The 25928-nt window shown below is 49.3% G+C and overlaps 1 protein-coding gene across 2 annotated transcripts; it reads right to left on the bottom strand.

Annotated features, from left to right (window-relative positions):
• Positions 1–524: 524 nt before the first annotated feature.
• Positions 525–25124, bottom strand: LOC137301406 (transmembrane protein 25). 2 transcript variants are annotated; one of them, XM_067970893.1, is made up of 9 exons: positions 25003–25124; positions 21623–21737; positions 20210–20521; positions 15296–15586; positions 13522–13653; positions 11948–11981; positions 9415–9533; positions 7071–7163; positions 525–3682 (listed from the first exon to the last, which is right to left on the bottom strand). In XM_067970893.1, exons 2-9 carry the CDS (start codon positions 21693–21695, stop codon positions 3609–3611), a joined length of 1128 nt encoding a protein of 375 aa, XP_067826994.1. In that variant the 5' UTR covers positions 21696–21737; positions 25003–25124; the 3' UTR covers positions 525–3608. The 2 variants fall into 2 exon arrangements, with proteins under 2 accessions (XP_067826994.1, XP_067826995.1); XM_067970894.1 differs by lacking the exon at positions 25003–25124 and adding an exon at positions 24816–24982.
• Positions 25125–25928: the final 804 nt, after the last annotated feature.

The following is a 25928-nucleotide window of genomic DNA, read 5'->3' as shown; positions in this document are numbered from 1 at the left end:
TATTGCATGCAATTCCTCAATAACATTCCCAACACATCCATCGTAAATCTGGAGTCTGGTCTGGGAAATCCTTTACCAGATGTGGATTAATGTGCATAGTCGATCATGGAGGTCAAAATTCTGGGGAATGGTATTCCTCCCCCCTCCGCCGTCCCCGAACCCCTCCCTCTCCCACAAAACCCTCCCTGTCCCCCAAACCCCCTCCCTATCCCCAAACCCCTCCCTCTCCCTAAATCTCTCCCTGTCCCCCAAACCCCCTCCCTATCCCCAAACCCCTCCTTGTCCCCCAAATCCCTCCCCTCTCCCCAAACCCCTCCCTATCCCCAAACCCCTCCCTGTCTCTCAAACCCCTCCCTGTCCCCCAAGCCCCTTCCAATCTCCCAAACTCCCTCCCTGTCACCCATGCCCCTCCCTGTTCCCAAACCCCTCTGTCCCCAAACCCCTCCCTGTCCCCCAAGCCGCTCCCTGTCCCCCAAACCCTTTCCTGTCTCCCAAACCCCCTCCCTGTCCCCAAACCCCTCCCCCTTTGCATTGCCCCATGCACAGATACTGGAAATAAAATGCTGATTTACCCACATGACCTCCCAATAGTTCTTTCCCTGTGATTTTCCTTGAATGTGCATTGTTGGTGTGCATCTATTGTCAGGTGTCTCAGCCCATTATCTTGGACATTCAATTTCCACCTTTTAGTTAACAGAATTCAAAAAAGGCATACCAGGCGGAAACCTTTCTATATTTCCCCTCACGTCCCCATTCCTGGTCCCGATTGTGAGTTGACAAGTGGAGGTGACAACTGGGAGTCTGTCTTTGAAGCGTGCAAGGGCTGAGTGACCAATTGCTACAACCTTGGCTCTGAAACTTTTTCCCAATCCCTTTCTCCTGGAACACGGCCATTAGTGATTCTGAGAATTCAACAAAAAACATTTCCCTTTCTCACCTCCAGCCTCCAATCTCTGTCACCATCACAATCTCTCTAGTCTCTGATTTGTTGAAGCCACTCTGGTCAATGCTCTTCAGAACTTTCCTCTCCTGTTCCTCCTAAGCTCCAAATGCACCATCCTGAACACTCATCCTCCTCCATGCATCCGCCCTGTGTTGAAATCAGGACTCCTAGGACCTCAAAGCTGTGAAGTTTCTTATCTTCCACAGTCTCACTTCCTCCTGCAGTCTGTAGGCTTGGTGAATCCCGTCCACTATTCCCTGATTTCCCTTCAAATTTTGTGCTGTCCTACACTACGACCCTCCTTCCTTCACCTAGCCTTCTCAATAAAAGAAGAAAAGCAGTCAGGACCAGGACAGCTCTAGAAGCCATGGAGGAGTCAACAACCCCCTCCTACATTACAACAGTGACTACACTTCAAAAGTACTTCATTGACTGTAAAGCACTTTGGGATGTCCTGAGGTCTTGAAAGGCGCTATATAAATGCAAGTGCTTTCTCTGAAGTGACCCCGCAAGCCACTCAGTTGTATCAAAACCGCTACAAACACAAGACTGCAGGTGATTCAAGAAGCAGGCCCATGGGAGCAACTATGGGTGGCCAATAAATGCCGGCCTTGGCAGCAACGCCCACAGCCCGAGAATGAATAATAAAAAAGAAAATATATTGTGCTCCTCTCCCCAGTAATAACGTCCTTCTTCTTGATGAGCAAAAACCTACACCAGTAGAAAGGTCTACTCTAAAGAACCTACAGGACCATCGAACATTGAAAGCAGGATTTGGAAAGAACGTTTTGTCTGATACCCAGTTTGGGGCGGAGCTGGGGGTATGGAAACGTAGGGTCATCGTACATTGGCATTCCGATGTGTTGTGACATGGAGGGGTCGACACATGCTCACAATCGCAATTCCATACAGGGAATTCACGGTCTGGGTTAAGCCATTGGGGGAAGAGAGGCACAGAGCAGGAGCTGGCGACAGAAGCAGAGCGGTCGTCACCTGGAGGCTGTCGTGCCTCTCAGACACTCAGAGAACTGGGCACAAAGGGGAAACGAAACAGATTCACGGCGGCATGGGGAGGAGACACGGATAGGAACATGATTCAAGATTAATTGGGGCCTTCAAAAAGGATCTGGGTCGATATCTGTGGAGAAGAGGGTTAGAGAGAGATCAGCAACATGGCTTGAGTTTTGCAGGGGAGGTCAGGGATCAACAGAAGTGATCGGGGAGGAGTCGCAATAGAATAATCAGAGGTAGACTCTGGGTGGAGCGAGACTGATGGGCTGAATGGCCTTTTCTCATTCTGGATTTCTTTATGTTTTTAATGAAGAGAAAGAGCTCAGTCTTCCATTACCTCACACAACAGGCCAACGACTGAGCTGGATCCTGCAATCAGGATTTCCACACCGGGGAGTGACAAACTCGGGATTTCCACACTCGGAGTGATGAACTCGGGAGTGACGAGCTCGGGAGTGACAAACTCGGGATTTCCACACTCGGGAGTGACGCGCTCGGGAGTGACGCGCTCGGGAGTGACAAACTCCCCACTAAGCTTTGTCTTTACTTTTTGTAAACATAAGTCGCCTGTAATTATAAACACCCCGTGGGCTACCTGCTGAACATTTTGAACCTGGACCTTACACTAAGCCCAGCCTGTAGGCTGACTGGGTGCAGACCTACTCCTTGTCCCACGGAGGTTAGAAGATAGCCTGAACATCACTGCGATTCCCATTCAATATCGAGCCAACCCCAATTCATGTAAAGTATCACCGTATTCAAAAAAAAAACTTTTTCATGGCCAACAGGAAAGAAATGTCAAGGCCTCGGAGAGGGTGCAGAGGGGATTTACCAGAAGGGGACCAGGGGATGAGGGACTCCAGTTATGTGGAGAGACTGGAGAAGCTGGGATTGTTCTCCTTGGAGCAGAAAAGGTTAAGGGGAGATTTAATAGAGGTGTTCAAAATCATGAAGGGTTTTGATAGGGTAAATAAGGAGAAATCGTTTCCCCTGGCAGGAGGGTCGGTAACCAGAGGACACAGGTTTAAGATAATTGGCAAAAAAAGCCAGGTAGATGAGGAGAATTATTTTACGCAGCGAGTTGTTATGATCTGGAATGCGCTGCCTGAAAGGGCGGTGGAAACTGATTCAATAATAACTTTGAAAAGGGAATTGGATAAATGTGTAAAAAGGAAAGATTTGCAGGGCTGTGGGGGAAAGAGTGGGGGAGTGGGACTAATTGGACAGCTTTTTCAAAGAGTCGGCACAGGCACGATGGGCCAAATGGCCTCCTTCTGTATGATTCTATGATTCTAAATGTTTCCCCAAAATGGACAGAAAAATGGTTTAGCCCAAACTGTCTATCATTGCTTTAGTGCATGACTGGGGTGGTTCAACTGTGCAGTAGGGAACCGTCTTGTGCTTTAATCAAACATCCACTCCTGTTCCAGTCACTCAGTTGCACAGTAAAGGCCACAGCACCCCACGGTCGATCAGCCATGATGACTACACGTTGGATTCTTTGGGTGGGGCGGGGGGGGGAGTTTATAATTGGAAGATCTTGACTCGTGTTATTCATGCTTTGGATTAGAGGGGTTAGAAAGACAAGGGGGCTGTACCCCCACATTCATGGGGTCCATTCCTCCGTCTAAAACCTGATCAAAGTGAAAGGCGCTTAAAGCCAAATCTCATCACTGCTCATGCTCGAGACTTTGTAGATATATCCATACATCGGGAAACGAACAAAACCTGCACCAAAGAGACAGAGAAAGCAATCAGCTCATCAACTATAGAGAACAAGAAAAGACCATTTATCCCGATGCAGCTCATCTCTCCAATACAGCAGCATTAAGCTTTTCTGTACATGCCCTCTGCAAATATTAACACACTCCCAGGGACCCTCCGCAAATATTAACACACTCCCAGGGACCCTCCGCAAATATTAACACACTCCCAGGGACCCTCCGCAAATATTAACACACTCCCAGGGACCCTCCGCAAATATTAATACGCTCCCAGGGACCCTCCGCAAATATTAACACACTCCCAGGGACCCTCCGCAAATATTAACACACTCCCAGGGACACTCCGCAAATATTAATACGCTCCCAGGGACCCTCCGCAAATATTAACACACTCCCAGGGACCCTCCGCAAATATTAACACACTCCCAGGGACCTTCTGCAAATATTAACACACTCCCAGGGACCCTCTGCAAATGTTAACACACTCCCAGGGACCCTCCGCAAATATTAACACACTCCGAGGGACCCTCCGCAAATATTAACACACTCCCAGGGACCCTCCGCAAATATTAACACACTCCCAGGGACCCTCCGCAAATATTAACACACTCCCAGGGACCCTCCGCAAATATTAACACACTCCCAGGGGCCCTCCGCAAATATTAACACACTCCCAGGGATCCCCTGCAAATATTAACACACTCCCAGGGACCCTCCGCAAATATTAACACACTCCCAGGGACCCTCCGCAAATATTAACACACTCCCAGGGGCCCTCCGCAAATATTAACACACTCCCAGGGACACTCCGCAAATATTAACACACTCCCAGGGACCCTCCGCAAATATTAACACACTCCCAGGGATCCCCTGCAAATATTAACACTCTCCCAGGGACCCTCCGCAAATATTAACACACTCCCAGGGACCCTCCGCAAATATTAACACACTCCCAGGGACCCTCCGCAAATATTAACACACTCCCAGGGACCCTCCGCAAATATTAACACACTCCCAGGGACCCTCCGCAAATATTAACACACTCCCAGGGACCCTCCGCAAATATTAACACACTCCCAGGGACCCTCCGCAAATATTAACACACTCCCAGGGACACTCCGCAAATATTAATACGCTCCCAGGGACCCTCCGCAAATATTAACACGCTCCCAGGGACCCTCCGCAAATATTAACACACTCCCAGGGACCCTCCGCAAATATTAACACACTCCCAGGGACCCTCCGCAAATATTAACACACTCCCAGGGACCCTCCGCAAATATTAACACACTCCCAGGGACCCTCCGCAAATATTAACACACTCCCAGGGACCCTCCGCAAATATTAACACACTCCCAGGGACCCTCCGCAAATATTAACACACTCCCAGGGACCCTCCGCAAATATTAACACACTCCCAGGGACCCTCCGCAAATATTAACACACTCCCAGGGGCCCTCCACAAATATTAACACACTCCCAGGGATCCCCTGCAAATATTAACACACTCCCAGGGACCCTCCGCAAATATTAACACACTCCCAGGGACCCTCCGCAAATATTAACACACTCCCAGGGGCCCTCCGCAAATATTAACACACTCCCAGGGACCCTCCGCAAATATTAACACACTCCCAGGGACACTCCGCAAATATTAACACACTCCCAGGGACCCTCCGCAAATATTAACACACTCCCAGGGACCCTCCGCAAATATTAACACACTCCCAGGGACCCTCCGCAAATATTAACACACTCCCAGGGGCCCTCCGCAAATATTAACACACTCCCAGGGATCCCCTGCAAATATTAACACACTCCCAGGGACCCTCCGCAAATATTAACACACTCCCAGGGACCCTCCGCAAATATTAACACACTCCCAGGGGCCCTCCGCAAATATTAACACACTCCCAGGGACACTCCGCAAATATTAACACACTCCCAGGGACCCTCCGCAAATATTAACACACTCCCAGGGATCCCCTGCAAATATTAACACTCTCCCAGGGACCCTCCGCAAATATTAACACACTCCCAGGGACCCTCCGCAAATATTAACACACTCCCAGGGACCCTCCGCAAATATTAACACACTCCCAGGGACCCTCCGCAAATATTAACACACTCCCAGGGACCCTCCGCAAATATTAACACACTCCCAGGGACCCTCCGCAAATATTAACACACTCCCAGGGACCCTCCGCAAATATTAACACACTCCCAGGGACACTCCGCAAATATTAATACGCTCCCAGGGACCCTCCGCAAATATTAACACGCTCCCAGGGACCCTCCGCAAATATTAACACACTCCCAGGGACCCTCCGCAAATATTAACACACTCCCAGGGACCCTCCGCAAATATTAACACACTCCCAGGGACCCTCCGCAAATATTAACACACTCCCAGGGACCCTCCGCAAATATTAACACACTCCCAGGGACCCTCCGCAAATATTAACACACTCCCAGGGACCCTCCGCAAATATTAACACACTCCCAGGGACCCTCCGCAAATATTAACACACTCCCAGGGACCCTCCGCAAATATTAACACACTCCCAGGGGCCCTCCACAAATATTAACACACTCCCAGGGATCCCCTGCAAATATTAACACACTCCCAGGGACCCTCCGCAAATATTAACACACTCCCAGGGACCCTCCGCAAATATTAACACACTCCCAGGGGCCCTCCGCAAATATTAACACACTCCCAGGGACCCTCCGCAAATATTAACACACTCCCAGGGACACTCCGCAAATATTAACACACTCCCAGGGACCCTCCGCAAATATTAACACACTCCCAGGGATCCCCTGCAAATATTAACACTCTCCCAGGGACCCTCCGCAAATATTAACACACTCCCAGGGACCCTCCGCAAATATTAACACACTCCCAGGGACCCTCCGCAAATATTAACACACTCCCAGGGGCCCTCCGCAAATATTAACACACTCCCAGGGACCCCCCGTAAATATTAACCCACTCCCAGGGACCCCCCGTAAATATTAACCCACTCCCAGGGACCCCCAGCCTCTAACCCACTCCCAGGGACCCCCAGCCTCTAACCCACTCCCAGGGACCCCCAGCCTCTAACCCACTGCACCATCTGGTCCCCCAATAACAAGCTTCATTTTGCACATCAACTGTACAGTGAACATGGACCTCGCCTATCATGAGGTTGGTGCTCAATAATGGACCTTCACTCAATAATGGACCTTCACTCAATAATGGACCTTCACTCAATAATGGACCTTCACTCAATAATGGACCTTCGAGTGGTTGAGAGATCAGGTCCGCTTGTCACTGTGAAAAGAGGGGTCCCTGGAGGAAGGAATTAAAGGCTGAACGGGATTGAGAGTCACGTTATGTGACCAGTTACCTTTAGGGTCCATGGCAGCAGAGTTTTCCTGATCCGACAGATCATCGCACGCTGCCTGGTTTCCTGACAGATGCCTCAATGCTCCATCAGACGCTGGTTTACGGTGGAAAGCAGAGCGCAGTTAGTAAATAACCTGGGAACATCCAAACTGCAGAATTTTAAACATTCCTGCTTTCCAGTTTGGAAAAAACTCCAGCAAGAGAGAAAATCGAACGCATTAAAACCCTTTAGAGCGAAGGTGCTCTCCACATTGGCTATCACTGAGGCTAGGAACTGGGGGAGCGATAGGCAGTGCACGGCCATTACACTCAGGACACCTGCTTCAGAACCTCACACTCTCCCTGTTAGAAGGGAGCGATGCCTGTGGGGTCGACTGTGTAAGAGTTAATAAGCAAGGTAGAATAGCTAGCATCACGGAGATGGTTAAGCTATAATAGTAGTAGTAAGGATTAATTGGGATCAAATCCGTCTCCGGACACACAGAGAGACATGAGACCCAGCCGCAAGGTATAGGATGACTCTAGTGTAGAATGTTACCAGCGCCAGAGCATCTGGGAACCAGGGGGAGAGTGCGAAAGGAGAATAAGCCATCTAAAGACGATAAGGAAGTGAAGGCTGTCAAGGAAGGGCGCAGTCGTTCAAGTGTGGAGAATGTCCGGAGAACAATAAACCGAGGGTAAAACTAGTGAGCGTGCGCGGGGAGCGGAGGGGACGCGGTCCATGTGGTTATGGATTAGCCGTACGTATTCACGCATTGTCCGCACGCAGAAGGAAAAATGAGGAGGGGCAATATAAATTAAATGGTACAATTTCAAAGCGGGTGCAGGAATGGAGAGACCAAGGGGTTCACACACACAAATCTTTGAAGGTGGCAGGACAAGTTGAGAAGGCTGTTTAAAAAAGCATACGGGATCCTGGGCTTTATAAATAGAGGCATAGAGTACAAAAGCAAGGAAGCTTTGTTAAACCTTTATAAATCACTGGTTAGGCCTCAGCTGGAGTACTGTGACCAATTCTAGGCAACACACTTTAGGAAGGATGTCACGGCCTTAGAGAAGGTGCAGAGGAGATTTACCAGAATGGTACCAGGGATGAGGAGAGACTGGAGAAGCTGGGGTTGTTCTCCTTAGAGCAGAGATGGTTCAGAGGAGACTGGATAGAGGAACTCTCCCCAGCCTTGCACAAGGCTACCATGAACAGTCTGGAGGACACACCTTGCGAACCCCCGATGAGTTCTCCGTTCATTAGTATTCTTGGTACAGGTCTCATGAGCACTGGGTTGTATTAATGTGTTTATCAATAAAGACTATTAATCAGGAGTCTCTCCATCTCTTGAGTGTATTATGAGGGAAGGATAGTGAATATCCTGAACCCAATACACTTCTCCGTTTCCATTGGCTAGCAGCTAGAAGGACCGCTGTGTCCTTGAACTCTAACCTCTGAGTCAGAAGGTCGTGGGTTCAAGCCCCACTCCAGAAACTTGAGCCCATAATCTAGGCTGACGCTACAGTGCAGTACTGAGGGAGTGCTGCACTGTCGGAGGTGCCGTCTCTCAGACGAGATGTTAAACCAAGGCCCTGTCTCCTATTCAGGTGGACGTAAAAGCAGAACCATGGCGTAATTTGAACAAGAGCAGGGAGTTCTCCCGGTATCCCGGCCCACAATCGTCCCTCAACCAACACCATCAAAACAGATTAACTGGCCACTCATCTCACTGCTGTTTGTGGGATCTTGCTGTGCACAAATTGGCTGCTGCATTTCGATACGTAGCAGCAGTGAGTACAGTTCAAAAGTATTTAATTGGCTGTGAAGCACGTTGGGACATCCTGAGGAGACGAAAGATGCGGGATAAATGCTAGTACTTCCTGCTTCCTCCCCACACCCTATTCATTTCATCCACCTCGAAAGGCTGAGATTCTCACTGGGATCTCACCTGGCCCTGACCCTAGTGTTCACCCACCTCACTGCAGCGAGCAGGAAGGGAGGGCAGGAAGTGCATTCTGTGGTGACTCTCTGCTCCCCCCTCCCACTCACCAACTGTCCCGGACACTACAGGCCCTCTGTGGGGTAGATTTTGGCTTTGTGCGACGGTGTAAAACAGGTGATTGTGAATCGGCGGCTCGTTATACATCTCGCTGAAGTCAGTGGAAATAAAAATGGGGAGGGACGTAAAACTGACCGCCGATCGCTATTATCCGTCCTACGCCGTCGCACGCAGTCAAAACCTACCCCCACCCTCCGTGTGCGGAATTGCTCAGTCCCAGGCCCACACGCCATCTCCAATTATACTCCTTCCTCACTAGTTCAAGAGGAGCTCCCGCTCAAACTACATTCCCTGGCTTACCTGCGGGGGATCTGTTCAGGTCACCAGCGTCCCGATGTTGATTGAGGTGCAGGTTTGATTGGAGGGAGATGGTCTCCCTCGGAATCTGGGCGTCGTCACATTTAACATTCGCTGATTCGCTGCATCGACAAAAAGACACAAGCGTTTTACGGCAGGGGAGAAATTTTAACTCCACACCGTTTTTTTTTGTTTGGTGGTGGGAGATCAGTATTCCCTCTCTCAGCCCCCACCCCTCCGTGCCTCACACCATGGTCCAGCAGTATCTGCTCCCAGGACTCTGTCAATGGTGCCTCAAAACAGGGGACGATATGGCCATTTCTACCGCTGCTCTGGTTGGGACAGTCCAAGGATCGAACCTGGGACCTTCATGGCTTAAACGCCGTCTGGTGGAGTATTTTAAGGCCTGTGCCTATTTTTCAACTCCACAAATCACTAAAAGTAACGACGCAGGTTAACAAAGCCATAAAAAAAAAGCAAACCAAGCACTGGGGTTCATTTCAAGAGGGATAGAATTGAAGAGCAGAGAAGTTATGTTAAACTTGTATAGGACCTTGGTGAGACCACATGGAGTCTGGTCTCCATATTATAAAAAGGATATAGAGGCACTGGAGAAGATGCAAAAAAGACTCACAAGGATGATACCAGAACTGAGAGGTTATAACAATCAGGAAAGTTTGAACAGGCTGGGGCTTTTTTCTCTAGAAAAGAGAAGGCTGAGGGGTGACCTGATAGAGGTCTTTAGAAAGGGTTTGATAGGGTAGATGTAGAGAAAATGTTTCCACTTGTGGGGGAGACCAGAACCAGGGGTCATAGATATAAGAGTCACTGATAAATCTAATAGGTAATTCAGAGTGGTTAGAATGTGGAACTCACTACCACAAGGAGTGGTTGAGGTGAATAGTAGAGATATATTTAAGGGGAAGCTAGATAAACACATGAGGGAGAAAGGAATAGAAGGATATGCTGATAGGGTGAGATGAAGTAAGGTGGGAGGAGGCTCGTGTGGAGCATAAACACCGGCATAGACCAGTTGGGCCGAATGGCCTGTTTCTGTGCTGTAAATTCTATGTAAATTGCCCAGTCGGAGGTCAGTAAAGCAGCAGCCTGCCTGACTCTTCCTCCAAAGACCTGGGGGACCTCTCGCAGCATCACCTCTTTGAGATCGGCAGCTCAGCACATTGGAAGAACTCAACTTGGTATATTGGCTTTGGAGGGGGTACGGTGCAGGTTCACCAGAGTGATACCAGGGCTTTAAGGGTTAAATTACGAGGTCAGGTTGCATAAATTGACTTGTATTGCCTTGAGTGTAGAGGGTGGAGGGGGAATCTGATTGAAATGTTTAAAATGATAAAGGGGTTTGATAGGGTCGATAGAGAGAAACAATTTCCTCTGGTGGGGGGAGTCCAGAACAAAGGGGGTATAACCTTAAAATTAGAGCTCGGCCATTCAGTGGTGAAATCAGCAAACACTTCTTCACACAAAGGGTAGTGGAAATCTGGAACTTCCTCCCCCATGCTGGACACTGAGGGTCATTTGGAGCTTTCAAGGCTGAGATCGATAGATTTTTGTTGGGTGAGGGTAAAAAGGGATATGGAACAAAGGCGGGCAAATGGAGTTGAGATACAGATCAGCCACGATCTAACTGAATGGTGGAACGGGCTCGAGGGGCTGAATGGCCTCCTCCTGTCCCTATGTTTACCTTTTTATTGCACAACAGGAAGGTCCCAGGTTCGATTTCCAGACTGAATGGAGTTGGCCGCTCTCAGTGCAGCCAATAGTTGGGCCCCTGATCGAGGGAGAGAAAAATGAGCCAGAGGTTCCCACTCCTGATCGCTATTCAGTGATTCTGCAACAGATTGCATTTATATAGCACCTTTAACGTAGTAAAACGTCCCAAGGTGCTTCACAGGAGGGCTATCAAACAAAATTTGACACCAAGCCACATTAGGAGATATTAGGACAGGGCTTGGTCAAAGAGGTAGGTTTTAAGGAGCGTCTTAAAGGAGGAGAGAGAGGGGGAGAGGTTTGGGGAGGGAATTCTAGAGCTTAGGGCCCAGACAGCTGAAGGCACGGCCGCCAATGGTGGAGCGATTAAAATCGGGGATGCGCAAGAGGCCAGAATTGGAGGAGCGCAGAGATCTCAGGAGGGTTGTAGGGCTGGAGGAGGTTGCAGAGATAGGGAGGGGGGGCGAGGCCATGGAGGGATTTGAACACAAGGATGAGAATTTTCAAATCGAGGTGTTGCCTGACCGGGAGCCAATGTAGGTCAGCGAGCGCAGGGGGTGATGGGTGAATTGGTGTGAGTTAGGTAACAGGCAGCAGAGTGTGTGGGACGTAGGGTGATAAGAAGGTCAATCTTAGCTGAGATAAGCTCCACGTTGGAATAGCCTGGCGACGCTCACTGCGTGGTGAGTAGGCATGGAGAATAGGCATTTGGCCAAAGTTCGGTACCTCAGCGAGGAGGGGAGAAGAAGAAGTGCAGCAAAAACTAAAAGAAAGAAAACATTCCTATATAACCGAGTAGATTATTTACCTTTGAGCAGCTGAGTCACAGCCTGGTTTTAAATCTGGAACAGAATGGAAAAAAAAGGGAGTCAATTGTGCCCGGAACAAGGGAATCCCGGGATGAGTTGGAAACATATTCCAAGATGTCAGCCGTGGCTCTGGGGGTGACACTCTCGCCTCCGAGTCAGGAGGTTGTGGGTCCAAGTCCCCACTCCAGAGACTTGAGTACAAAATCTAGGCCGACACTCCCAGTGCTCAGGTGGACCTAATCACACGGCCACCATTTCAAAGAAGAGCAGGGGAGTCTTCCCCAGAGTCCTGGACCAATATTTATCCCTCAACCAACATCACTTAAAAAAAAAACAGATTATTGATGTTTGTGGGATCTTGCTGTGCGCAATTTGGCCACTGTGTTTCCCTACGTTACAACAGCGATTACACTTCAAAAAATACTTCATTGGCAGCAAAATGATTTCGGCCGTCCTGAGGTTGTGAAAGGTGAGATAGAAATAGGATGACAGCAGCCCAAAATATTTTTGTGGGTCACTCCTGCTCCTCCGAGCCCCATAAAAATGATTCAACACTTAACTTTGGCTGGGCCTCCTCAGTTCCATTGCCCGTGGGACTGGTCAGACTGAGCACAGTGCAGGCTCCGACTAGTTCCGACCTAAAATGGCAATCGAGGTCCTATTTACAACATAGGACGCTGATCTCCATGGAATCATAGAATGATTCGGCCCATTGTGCCTGTGCCGACTCTATGAAAGATTCTATCCAATTAGTCCCACTCCCCTGCCCTTTCCCCGTAGCCCTGCAAATTTTTCCTTCTCAAGTATTTATCCAATTCCCGTTTGAAAGTTATTATTGAATCTGCTTCCACCGCCCTTTCAGGCAGTGAATTCCAGATCATAACAACTCGTTGCGGAAAAAAAAATTTCTCCTCATCTCCCCTCTGGTTCTTTTGCCAATTATCTTAAATCTGTGTCCTCTGGTTACCGACCCTCCATATTAAAACGGGCCTATCACCTGAAACAAGCGGCTGGTTTGGGCACCCGGAGTTACGCCAGTGTTAACGGGAAGTTAAGGCTGCCGACCCCATTTTGAGGCCGTTACCGCCCCATTAACGCCAGGCGAAAGGAGTGAAAATCGAGTGTGGGTTCCTCAGTAGTTTGGTTTGGAGACTCACCAACTTGGTGATGGGTTTCCACACGAGTCAGACCCTCCGATGGCCAAAATAAAGTCTGCCGAGGACTGGTCACGGTATGAACTCGCAGTCACTCCACCCGTTTCTGATCTCCAGCGAAAGGTGTCTGGTTCATAGCACGCACCCTCCCACAGGAGAGAAGGGAAAACTGTGGAGGGGGGGGGGATGAGTCACCAGTCCTGGGGCAGGTCTGAGGGATCTTCTCCGTGAAGATTACCAGCCGCTCTGGAGGGGTTACAGCCAAGAGCAGGACTCCTCCAACTTTCTTGCACTCGACAACTGCCGCCCACAGTGGCTTTGTAGAGCGGGAGACTGCTCCGTGTGCAAGGCACAACCAGTCCTGGCACAACAGGTCACCAACACCAACACGTTGCAAGTCCCACCCCTCGGCGTCTTACCTGCGTTACCCTTCTTTCTCCGGTATACGGCGCACAGTACAATGACGTTCAGAAGCAGGATGGTGAGGAGCCCGAGCACTCCCCCGAGCAGGATCACCAGTACAGGCACTTCTACACGTGAGTGGAGAAAACCTGTGGGGAAAAGGTGAACGGGTGAACAGCACAAGTGGGCACGAGTGGGCACGAGTGGGCACGAGTCACCTCCAACCAGAACTCACAACTCAGCATAGAGCTCAATCAGGACACGCATTCTACAAATCACAAGAACTAATCGGTCCTTTAACATGCAGTAAAACTTAGCGCACTGGGCACAGTTCTGGTCCCCATATTATAAAAAGGATATAGAGGCACCGGAGAAGGTGCAAGAAAAGATTTACAAGGATGACACCAGAACTGAGAGGTTATAATTATCAGGAAAGACTGAACAGGCTGGGACTCTTTTCTCTAGAATAAAGAAGGCTGAGGGGTGACCTGATCGAGGTCTTTAAGATTATGAAAGGGTTTGATAGGGTAGACGTAGAAAAGATGTTTCCACTTGTGGGGGAGTCCAAAACTAGGGGTCATAAATATAAGATCGTCACTAATAAATCCAGTAGGGAATTCAGGAGAAACTTCTTTACCCAAAAGAGTGGTTAGAATTTGATTTATCACAAGGAGTGGTTGAGGCGAATAGCATTGATACATTTAAGGGGAACTCGATAAGCAGCTGTGGGAGAAAGGAATAGAAGGATATGCTGATAGGGTAAGATGAAGTAAGGAGGGAGGAGGCTCGTGTGGAGCATAATCACCGGCAAGGACCAGTTGGGCCGAATGGCCTGTTTCTGTGCTGTAAATTCTATGTAATTCTCTGTAAAACCCCACATTCTTAAAATGAGAGTGACCAAATAAAGGACCCTTAACATCTCCATGCGGTCACTTTCCAATCTTCTCCCCTCCTCCCCTGAAGGCACTGACTCCTGCTTGGGCATGGTTCCAGGACCTCACCCTAGTGGTCATTCTTTATTTACGGACAGTGAGTATTGATGAGTTATTTGACTGTGAGAGGCATCACAGTTGAGCCTGATCCTATTCTCACCACATGCCAAAGGTGTCAGCTGTGGCTCAGTGGGTAGCACTCTTGCTTCTGAGTCTGGAGGTTGTGGGTTCATAATCCCACTCCAGAGAGACTTGACTACATAATCCAGGCTGACACTCCCAGTGTAGTACTGAGGGAGTGCTGCACTGCCGGAGGTGCAGTCTTTCAGATAAGCCGAGGCCCTATCTATCCTCTCAGGTGGAAGCAAATGATCTCATGGCACTATTCAAATAAGAGCAGGGAAGTTCTCTCTGACATTTATCCCTCAACCAACACCTAAAAACAGACTATCTGGTCATTTATCACATAGTTGGTTGTGGGACTTTGCTGTCTACAAATTACCATGTTTCCTACATTACAACAGTGACTACACTTCAAAAGGCAAGTGTGCTACTACTCAGCCATGGCTGAAACCTGAGGAGAGAAGAGGGGAGTGAGAAAACTGGAGCTGTGGAGAGGTGACGTAAAATTAGAAATGGGTGAACTTTCAGCTTTGCACATTAGGAAGAGGGGGAGGCCATTCAGCCCCTTGGGCCTGCTCCACCATCCAATTAGATCATGGCAGATCGGTACCTCAACTCCATTTTCTTGCTTATGCTCCATATCCCTTGACCGACATTTTGGAAATCCAAAGCTTTAGCATAACTCCGAATGGGCGACTCACCAAAGTTGGATTTTTTTCACGGCTTCTTCCCTTACCTGGTAATGAAATGGAGGAGTTGGTCACACCAAAGTCATTGCCAGCTGTGAAGGTGTAGTTTTTGGCCAGGCTGGACAACTGGACGTGGACAGTGTGGTTGGTCAACCAGGGGTAGCTCTTAGTGTCCAGGATCATGAAATTGGAGGTGTTCACAATTACTCGACCACTTTCGTCAACCCAGGTAATGGTGGCAGGAGGATTTGCCTGGACCAGAATGAACAGGACCAGGAACAGTCCTGAGTCGTCGTGTTCTTTGTATTCGGCATCCATCCGAACAACTTCAGGTTTAACTGGGAACAAAATACAGAAAGGAGAAGCCGTCTCATTTGGTGACAGGACAACAACAACAGCACCTTGCATTTACATAGCGCCTAATGTAGGAAAACATCCCAAAGCACTTCACAGGAGCGTTACTCAGACAAAAATTGACACCGAGCCAAAGAAGGAAACATTAGGACAGGTGAGCAAAAGCTTGGTCAAAGAGGTAGGTTTTATGGAGCATCTTAAAGGAGGAGAGAGAGAGGCGGAGAGGTTTAGGGAGGGAACTCCAGAGCTTAGGGCCTCGGCATCTGAAGGCACGGCCGCCAATGGTACAGCGGGACACGTTTGGAAGCAACCATGACCAGGATTTAGACCTCTGGACCCTGGTGTTTGCTGAGACCCATCATAAAGAACCACAAAGTCCAGGATCTGACTGAGGCCTCATCATGTTTCAAGAACTCCAGATGAAAAGGCGAGCATGAGAAACGGCCATTCGGCCCATTGAAGTTCGTCCCTCTCCCAGCCTGGCACCCAACTGCCTGGTCTTTAACTGCACTACTTTACCTGCTAGATTATTCCGTCCATTTATTTCTCTTTGAGCAAAGAAATGTTTTTCTAATATCTGTTCTAAATTTACTTTTCACCAAATTAAATTTACATCCTTTGATCCTATTGGCCTGACATTCCTTGAAGTGATAAAGTGATAAAGTGATATCGTTGTTCACCAGCCCACCGCTGACCACCTCCCCCTGACATTACCCCCCACCGGAGCTGGCTGGGTTAGTGGGGTCGGCAGGCGGGAGGGCTACTCGCGGCAATTCTTTCATTCCCGCCTGCCCCATGCCAGCGAAAGTCGATCGATCGATCCCTCCCTCCCTCCCCTCCTTCCTCCCTCCCTCCCTACCTCCCCTACCTCCCTATCCTCCCTCCCTTGTATGAACAGGGAGTCTGGCTTAAGTACCAGAGACTTTTATGGTGTTGGCTCAGTCACCTTGTCGAGGCCTCATACAACCTAGAATAACATGGGGACACCATCCAACGTGTTGTGTGGCACTACCACCGTGTTAAATGGAATAGATTCACAACAGATCTAGCAGCTCAAAACTGGGCATCCATGAGGCGCTGTGGGCCATCAGCAGCAGCAGAATTGTATTCCAGCACAATCTGTAACCTCATGGCCCGGCATATTCCTCAATCTACCATTACCAACAAGCCAGGGGATCAACCCTGGTTCAATGAGGAGTGTAGAAGAGCATGCCAGGAGCAGCACCAGGCGTACCTAAAAATGGAGGTGCCAACCTGGTGAAGCTACAACTCAGGACTACATGCATGCTAAACAGCGGAAGCAACATGCTATAGACAGAGCTAAGCGATTCCACAACCAACGGATCAGATCAAAGCTCTGCAGTCCTGCCACATCCAGTCGTGAATGGTGGTGGACAATTAAACAACTAACAGGAGGAGGAGGCTCTGTAAACATCCCCATCCTCAATGATGGCGGAGTCCAGCACATGAGTGCAAAAGACAAGGCTGAAGCGTTTGCAACCATCTTCAGCCAGAAGTGCTGAGTGGATAATCCATCTCGGCCTCCTCCCGATATCCCCACCATCACAGAAGTCAGTCTTCAGCCAATTCGATTCACTCCACATGATATCAAGAAACGGCTGAGTGCATTGGATACAGCAAAGGCTATGGGCCCCGACAACATCCCAGCTGTAGTGCTGAAGACTTGTGCTCCAGAACTAGCTGCGCCTCTAGCCAAGCTGTTCCAGTACAGCTACAACACTGGCATCTACCCGACAATGTGGAAAATTGCCCAGGTATGCCCTGTCCACAAAAAGCAGGACAAATCCAATCCGGCCAATTACTGCCCCATCAGTCTACTCTCAATCATCAGCAAAGTGATGGAAGGTGTCGTCGACAGTGCTATCAAGCGGCACTTACTCGCCAATAACCTGCTCACCGATGCTCAGTTTGGGTTCCGCCAGGACCACTCGGCTCCAGACCTCATTACAGCCTTGCTCCAAACATGGACAAGAGCTGAATTCCAGAGGTGAGGTGAGAGTGACTGCCCTTGACATCAAGGCAGCATTTGACCGAGTGTGGCACCAAGGAGCCCTAGTAAAATTGAAGTCAATGGGAATCAGGGGGGAAACTCTCCAGTGGCTGGAGTCATACCTAGCACAAAGGACGATGGTAGTGGTTGTTGGAGGCCAATCATCTCAGCCCCAGGACATTGCTGCAGGAGTTCCTCAGGGCAGTGTCCTAGGCCCAACCATCTTCAGCTGCTTCATCAATGACCTTCCCTCCATCATAAGGTCAGAAATGGGGATGTTCGCTGATGATTGCACAGTGTTCAGTTCCATTCGCAACCCATCAGATAATGAAGCAGTCCGTGCCCACATGCAGCAAGACCTGGACAACATCCAGGCTTGGGCTGATAAGTGGCAAGTAACATTCGCGCCAGACAAGTGCCAGGCAATGACCATCTCCAACAAGAGAGAGTCTAACCACCTCCCCTTGACATTCAATGGCATTACCATCACCGAATCCCCCACTACCAACATCCTGGGGGTAACCATTGACCAGAAACTTAACTGGACCAGCCATATAAATACTGTGGCTACAAGAGCAGGTCAGAGGCTGGGTATTCTGCGGTGAGTGACTCATCTCCTGACTCCCCAAAGCCTTTCCACCATCTACAAGGCACAAGTCAGGAGTGTGATGGAATACTCTCCACTTGCCTGGATGAGTGCAGCTCCAACAACACTCAAGAAGCTCGACACCATCCAGGACAAAGCAGCCCGCTTGATTAGCACCCCATCCACCACCCTAAACATTCACTCCCTTCACCACCGACGCACTGTGGCTGCAGTGTGCACCATCCACAGGATGCGCTGCAGCAACTCGCCAAGGCTTCTTCGACAGCACCTCCCAAACCCACGACCTCTACCACCTAGAAGGACAAGAGCAGCAGGCACATGGGAACAACACCACCTGCACGTTCCCCTCCAAGTCACACACCATCCCGACTTGGAAATATATCGCCGTTCCTTCATCGTCGCTGGGTCAAAATCCTGGAACTCCCTTCCTAACAGCACTGTGGGAGAACCTTCACCACACGGACAGGTACAAAAGATAATTAAAAAGGCTAATGGAATGTTGGCCTTTGTCTCAAGGGGGCTGAAATACAAAGGGGTGGAAGTTATGTTACAGTTATACAAAACTGTGGTTAGACTGCATCTGGAGGCTGCGTTCAGTTCTGGGCACCGCACCTCAGGAAGGATATATTGGCCTTGGAGGGGGTGCGGTGCAGATTCACCAGAATGATACCGGGGCGAAAAGGGTTAAATTGTGAGGACAGGTTGCACAGACTAGGCTTGTATACCCTCGAATATAGAAAATTAAGGGGTGATCTAATTTAGGCTTTTAAGATGATTAAAGGATTTGATTAAGTAGATAGAGAGAAACTATTTCCTCTGGTAGGGGGGAGTCCAGAACAAGGGCTAAAATTAGAGCCAGGCCGTTCAGGGGTGATGTCAGGAAGCACTTCTTCACACAAAGGGGAGTGGGAATCTGGAACTCACTCCCCCAAAAAAGCTATTGAGGCCGGGGGTCAATTGAAGATTTCAAAACTGAGATTTTTGTTGGATAAGGGTATTAAGGGATATGAAACCAAAGCAATCAAACGGAGTTACGACACAGATCAGCCATGATCTAATTGAATGGTGGAACAGGCTCGAGGGGCTGAATGGCCTCCTCCTGTAGGAACAGCAGAACAGTACATTGTGCATTATCGGGGTGTAATGATCCTATCTTTATAAAACAGAATAACCTCCAAACCACCGCATCTAACCTGTATCCGACACTCTCCAGATGTCACACTGTCACACTGTCACACTGTCACACTTTGTTACAGATATCAATCAATCTTCATAAAAAGAATGCCAGTTATTGACTGCAGCCTGAAATTTACCAACAGTTACAACTGCTCACTGATTGACTGCAATAGTTTTAATGTAGCTAAAATTACCTGAATTTGCCTTAAAGGGACAGGGTAGTGGCTAAATTTTACACCCGCGCTCCAGATACCATGCGATTTGTGAGCAATGCCACATGAGGTGCTCTAGTATTTTCATGACCGTGAAGTCCTACATGAAACGAGTACTTTGGCCAGACTTTCCTTCCCCTTTAAGTGAATCAGTAGGCAAAATCTTTCCACTCCCACCCTCCTCCCCCCCCCCCCACCTCCTTTCCTCCCCCCTCGCCTGACACTTGCTGAGGTTCAGTTCCTTGGCTCCTAAGTTGCTCTGCAGTATTCCAACTAATCAAGTGTTGGCAGGCTACCTCCTGGTAATCTCCTCCCTGGAGAATCTTGACTCCCCAACTCCCTCTCCTCCCTCCCTCCCCCTCCCTCCCTCCCACCCTCCTCCTCCTCCCCGGAACGCGATAATGTTGGGAATTCATTGCGAGAGGCATGGGAATTTCGCAACAGATCCCACTCGGAGCAGGAATACATCACCTCAGTGTGCCTCCTCACCAAAACAAAAGGAAGAAAGAACTTGCATTTATATAGCGCCTTTCATGACCTCAGGACGTCCCAAATGCGCTTTACAGCCAACGCACCAGTTACTCAGCAGGTCGGTACTCACACTGCACATTGAGGATGACGCTGGCGTTCTGGGTTTTCCCGGTGACGGAGTCGGTGGCCGAGCAGTTGAGTTCTTTGTCCTTCCTGCGGGTGGTTATCACAAACGTACTGAAGCTCTGGTTGTTCGTCTCCCCGGAGGTGGGGACCAGAATCGTCTGGTTGTTCTCTTGCTTCTTGCCATTCAGGTACCAGGTAACAACGGGCACTGACTGCCAGCCGTCCATCCTGCAGGTGAATTCCTTGGCAGCATTCTCCTCCAAGGTGACCACAGGCCGAGACCGCCCATTAATTAAAGGGAACGGCTCCGCGATTTCTGAAACAAAAATACTAAATACCAGTAAAAAGAGAGTCTCACCATCAGAACCCCATAAAAAGAGAGTCTCACCATCAGAACCCCTTAAATAGAGAATCTAACCCATCAGAACCCCATAAAAAGAGAGTCTCACCATCAGAACCCCATAAAAAGAGAGTCTAACCCATCAGAACCCCTTAAATAGAGAGTCTAACCCATCAGAACCCCTTAAAAAGAGAGTCTCACCATCAGAACCCCTTAAAAAGAGAGTCTCACCATCAGAACCCCTTAAAAAGAGTCTCACCATCAGAACCCCTTAAAAAGAGAGTCTCACCATCAGAACCCCTTAAATAGAGAGTCTCACCATCAGAACCCCTTAAATAGAGAGTCTCACCATCAGAACCCCTTAAATAGAGAGTCTCACCATCAGAACCCCTTAAAAAGAGAGTCTCACCATCAGAACCCCTTAAATAGAGTCTCACCATCAGAACCCCTTAAAAAAAGAGTCTCACCATCAGAACCCCTTAAATAGAGAGTCTCACCATCAGAACCCCTTAAAAAGAGAGTCTCACCATCAGAACCCCAAAAAGAGTCTATTTTTTGCTGGGGTACAGTTCTGTGCCAATAGGCACCCCTCCGGAACCTCACCTACGTGGCCATTCTTCAGAGTGAGCCCAGCGAGCGCCAGCAGGCTATTCAACGCATGGGGCATCACAGCTGAGCCAGATCCTGTCCTTCGACATCCACACGCTGTCCAGCAGGGGTCACCGGATGGCGATCGGAAACCCAGGCTGACCTTTGCCCCTTCCTAGTCCTCGGAGCACCGAAGCCAAGTGCAGCGCCCCCTGATACTGAGATTAGCTAACTCAGCGCAGGCCGAGGACTGTACCTGGGGCCTACTGGGTGGCTCAGTACCACAGAGAAGGTGAGGTGGGGGGGGGTTGCCATTTACAACAGAGCCGTTCGGGCATCTGCCTGTTGACTCCGACAGGTGTCGGAAGCCCATCTGGGCTGACTTTACCTCAAATAGTTTCCCCTGCGGCCCTGGGGCAGGGTGAGGGAAAGGGAGCAAAGCTCCGAGGCCGGAGAATGGAAACCAAACCGCTCTCCGTGCTGAGGTACCTGAGCGAACGTAGGCCTTGAGCTGGAGGAGAAGGAGGGCTCCTACAACGTTGTCACATCCAGCCACTCTCATGTTGGAGGCTGCTCTCCTGCTTTCATCACATCTTCCCTGAAACTGGATCATAACAACCGCACGTTATCACTTGTTTCCCGTGGTGACATTAGGAACAGGAAGAGGCCATTCAGCCCTTCGAGCCTGCTCCGCCATTCAATCAGACCAGGGCTGATCTGGACCTCAGCTCCGTTTATCCGCCTTTGCTCCATATCCCTTGATACTCTCACCCAACAAAAAAAATCCATCGATCTCAGTCTTGAAAACTCCAATTGTCCCCCAGCATCCACAGCCTTTTAGGGGAGAGAGTTCCAGATTTCCACTCCCCTTTGTGTGAAAAAAGTGATTTTGCTCCTGAACGGCCGGGCTCTAATTTGAAGATTATGTCCCCCTTTTGTTCTTGGTTCCCCCACCAGAGGAAATAATTTCTCCGTATCTACCCTATCGAATCCCTTTAACATTTCAAATACCTTGATTAGATCACCCCTCAATCTTCTAAACTCAGGGGAATACAAGCCAGGTTTATGCAACTTGACCTCATCACTTAGCCCTCTATCATTCTGGTGAATCTGTGCTGCACCCCCTCCAAGGCCAATATGTCCTTCCTGAGGTGCGATGAACCGGAGGCAGCCGTGACACTGTCACCATTAACTCCTTCCAACCCGAGTAGAGCTAATTTACCTTTTTTTCTTCTTTGGCAAGAATGAGGAGTTCCGCAGGTCTCGAGAACGAATGAACGTAGGAACATAGGAACAGGAGTAGGCCATTCAGCCCCTCGTGCCTGCTCCGCAGGAGACGGTGCTTTGAGTCTTGATTTCAACACAGAATGTGCAGAGGAAAAATTTGCCGCTTAGAAAGAAAGACTTGCATTTCTATAGAGCCTTTCACCACCTCAGGACGTCCCAAAGCGCTTTACAGCCAATTACTTACTTTTGAAATGTAGTCACTGTTGTAATGTAGGAAATGCAGCAGCCAATTTGTGCACAGCAAGATCCCACAAACAGCAATGTGATAATTGTTAATTGTATCCATGTGCTTTATATCAATTAGTATTAATTGTATTCAGGTGGTGTGTGTCAATTGGGGACTCTCTTGTATCCTTTTGAGAGAGCTGATCTAGGGTGTGGAGTGGGTGTAATGTGCAGCTCTGTGAATAAAGGCTTGGAAGCAACTGAAGACCAGGCTCCAGTATTCTATCCTTCACCACTGGGCTATCCAGTTTATAACAATAATGACCAGATAATCTGTCTTTAGTGATGTTGGTTGAGAGATAAATATTGGCCCAGGACACTTGGGAGAAGTTCCCCTGCTCTTCTTTGAAATAGTGGTCATGGGATCTTTTACGTCCACCTGAGAGGGCAGACGGGGCCTCGGTTTAGCATCACATCCAATAGACGGCACCTCTGACAGTGCAGCGCTCCCTCAGTACTGGCACTGGAGTGTTAGTGTAGATTTTGTGCTCAAGTCTCTGGAGTGGGACTTGAGCCCACAACCTTCTGACAGTAGAGGGAAGAGCGCTGCCCACTGAGCCACGGCTGACAGGAGGAACAAGAGGAGAGAGTTCAGAGTAGCAATAACTGTAATAATTTCAACAGAGGAAGGATGCATTGAGAAAGGCAATTCTGCATGACTGACAGGGAAGGGTCGCGTATTACTCTGATAGTTTCATTTCTTAAAGCTTTGCTGCTCCCAATGACTCAGTGGGTAAGTGCACTGCATTTATATAGCGCCTTTAACACGTTAAACATCCCAAGGCGCTTCACAGGAGTTTAATCAGACAAAAATTGACACCGAGCCAAAGAAGGAGACATTAGGACAGGTGACCAAAAGCTTGGTCAACGAGGTAGGTTTTAAGGAGCGTCTTAAAGGAGAGAGAGGTGGAGAGGAGGAGAGGTTTAGGGAGGGAATTCCAGATACACGCACTTCCCACTGGGGAGGGATCAGGAACAGGAACCCAAGCTGATTTTCTCCCTCCCTAGTTCAGAGGTGTTCAGGCCAACTGTAACACCCTATCTATCACACAGTCCAAGATCAACGCAGACCACGATTCAAACCTGAGAGTGACCTAGTCTGTTTGGCTGTCTAACACGCCGAGCAGCGCATTTACTTACTGTGGGGGCCCTGGGTCTTATTCATTTTAGTTCTGAGATTCATTAAATTTAATGCAACATGAAAATTACATAGAATTTACAGCACAGAAACAGGCCATTTGGCCCAACTGGTTTATGCTCCACACGAGCCTCCTCCCATCTTACTTCATCTCACCCTATCAGCATAACCTTCCTCCCTCATGTGTTTATCTGGCTTCCTCTAAAATGCATCTACACTATTCGCCTCAACTACTCCATGTGGTAGCGAGTTCCACATTCTCACCACTCTCTGGGTAAAGAAGTTTCTCCTGAGTTCCTTATTGGATTTATTAGTGACTATCTTATATTTATTACCCCTAGTTCTGGTCTTCGCCACAAGTGGAAACATCTCTCTACGTCTACCCTGTCAAACTCCATCATAATTTTAAAGACCTCTACCAGGTCCCCCCCACGGCCTTCTCTTTTCTAGAGAAAAGAGCCCCAGCCTGTTCAGCCTTTCCTGATAGTTATAACCTCCCAGTTCTGGTATCATCCTTGTAAATCTCTTTTTGCACCTTCTCCAGTCCCTCCATATCTTGGAGCTCCCCTTCCACACACAGCCCGCAGTGGGAGTATCTGTGCTCTTAATGAGATGATGGTGCGGACAGAGTGTCCCAGCTGAACAATGACCTTATTTAACATGCAGGGGAATGGTGGCAAGAGGCAAACGCTGCCCATCTCCCAAAAGCCAAATGAATCCAGGCCGCTGGGGTAACCAGGATCTCGACCTCGGCTTCCTGGGATCTCGGAGGGGTGGGCCCCTTGCCCCTCCCTGCCCAGGTTGTCCTCGCGGGCTGCCTCACCTCGGCAACCAGAGGTGGGGGCGACGAGGGAGGACGCCATGCTCCGAGCCGGTTTCGCCCCCCCTGGCAAAGGCCTACACGCCGGATAAATCCACTCTGCAATAAAACCCGCCGCTAACCTGCCCAAAAAAGCCACCTCAGCGATTCCTTGGCTATCAACGGTCAGTTACAAACCGGCCGGAGCCGATACCAGCCCAGCCCTGACTGACCTTGCTCGGGCAGATTGCTTTCCTTCCTCGTGTGGTCGTGAAAGAGTCGGGTCCTGAGCATCATTCACGATTAGCCGTGCGTCACATTAAAGCGACCTAGTGATTGGGCTGGTTTCTAATTGTAACGCAGCAGCAGGGAGGTGTACTTAATTTACAGGAAAGAAGGAACAATTAGAAACAAGCTCACCTCTGAGTGACGTTCCAGGGAGAGAGGCTTTGTGCTCTATTCAACTGAACGAGGGCAGGGACTCTCTCAGGCAGTTCCTATCCTTTAACCATGCCGTCTACCCCTTTCCCCTGTTACTTGTGTCGCCTTCTAGCTGGTATCAGAGAAGCTGCATCTCACTGACGTGCTGCAGTGCAGATCTGAGGAAAACCTCCAGGCACACTCAATCAAGCCCTGATTTGATGATTCCTGCTCTCCATCAGCCTGTTTTTATTCCTCGGGCAGTGGGTACGGAGAACGTGCAGGCATGTTATCAACAGCAGAGGAGTAATAAATATTGAACTCCCCTCCTACAATGACAACCTGCATTTATACAGCGCCCTTAACGTAGTGAAACGTCCCGAAGGCGCTTCACAGGGACGGTTATCAGACAAAATTTGACGCCGAGCCACATAAGGAGATATTAGGACAGGTGACCAAAAGCTTGATCAAAGAGGTGGGTTTTAAGCAGCGTCTTAAAGGAGGAGAGAGAGGCGGAGAGGTTTAGGGAGGGAATTCCAGAGCTTAGGCAGCTGAAGGCACGGCCGCCAATGGTGGAGCGATTACAATCGGGGATGCGCAAGAGGCCGGAGTTAGAGGAGCGCAGAGATCTCGGAGGGTTGTAGGGCTGGAAGAGGTCACGGCAATAGGGAGGGGCGATTTGAAAAACAAGCTCAGAATTCCCTGTCCTGCACACTCTTCCTCCTCTCTGCATCCTCACTCACTGTCCTGCTCTAACGCACTCTCTCCCCTGACTTCTGAATGATGGAACACCTCACCTCCCTCAGTTTTCCCCTCCCTCCTACAAACCAACAATTTCTGCATTTCCTAATTACTACGTCCTGATTTACATTATCTCTTCTAATCCTCAAACTTGGCGCGGTCTTTATCTGTGGGCTCCATCCCTG

Source organism: Heptranchias perlo, chromosome 33 (assembly GCF_035084215.1).
Source record: "Heptranchias perlo isolate sHepPer1 chromosome 33, sHepPer1.hap1, whole genome shotgun sequence".
Taxonomy (NCBI): domain Eukaryota; kingdom Metazoa; phylum Chordata; class Chondrichthyes; order Hexanchiformes; family Hexanchidae; genus Heptranchias; species Heptranchias perlo.
Note: the sequence above shows the minus strand (reverse complement) of the source record. Positions and strands in the feature narration are given on the sequence as shown.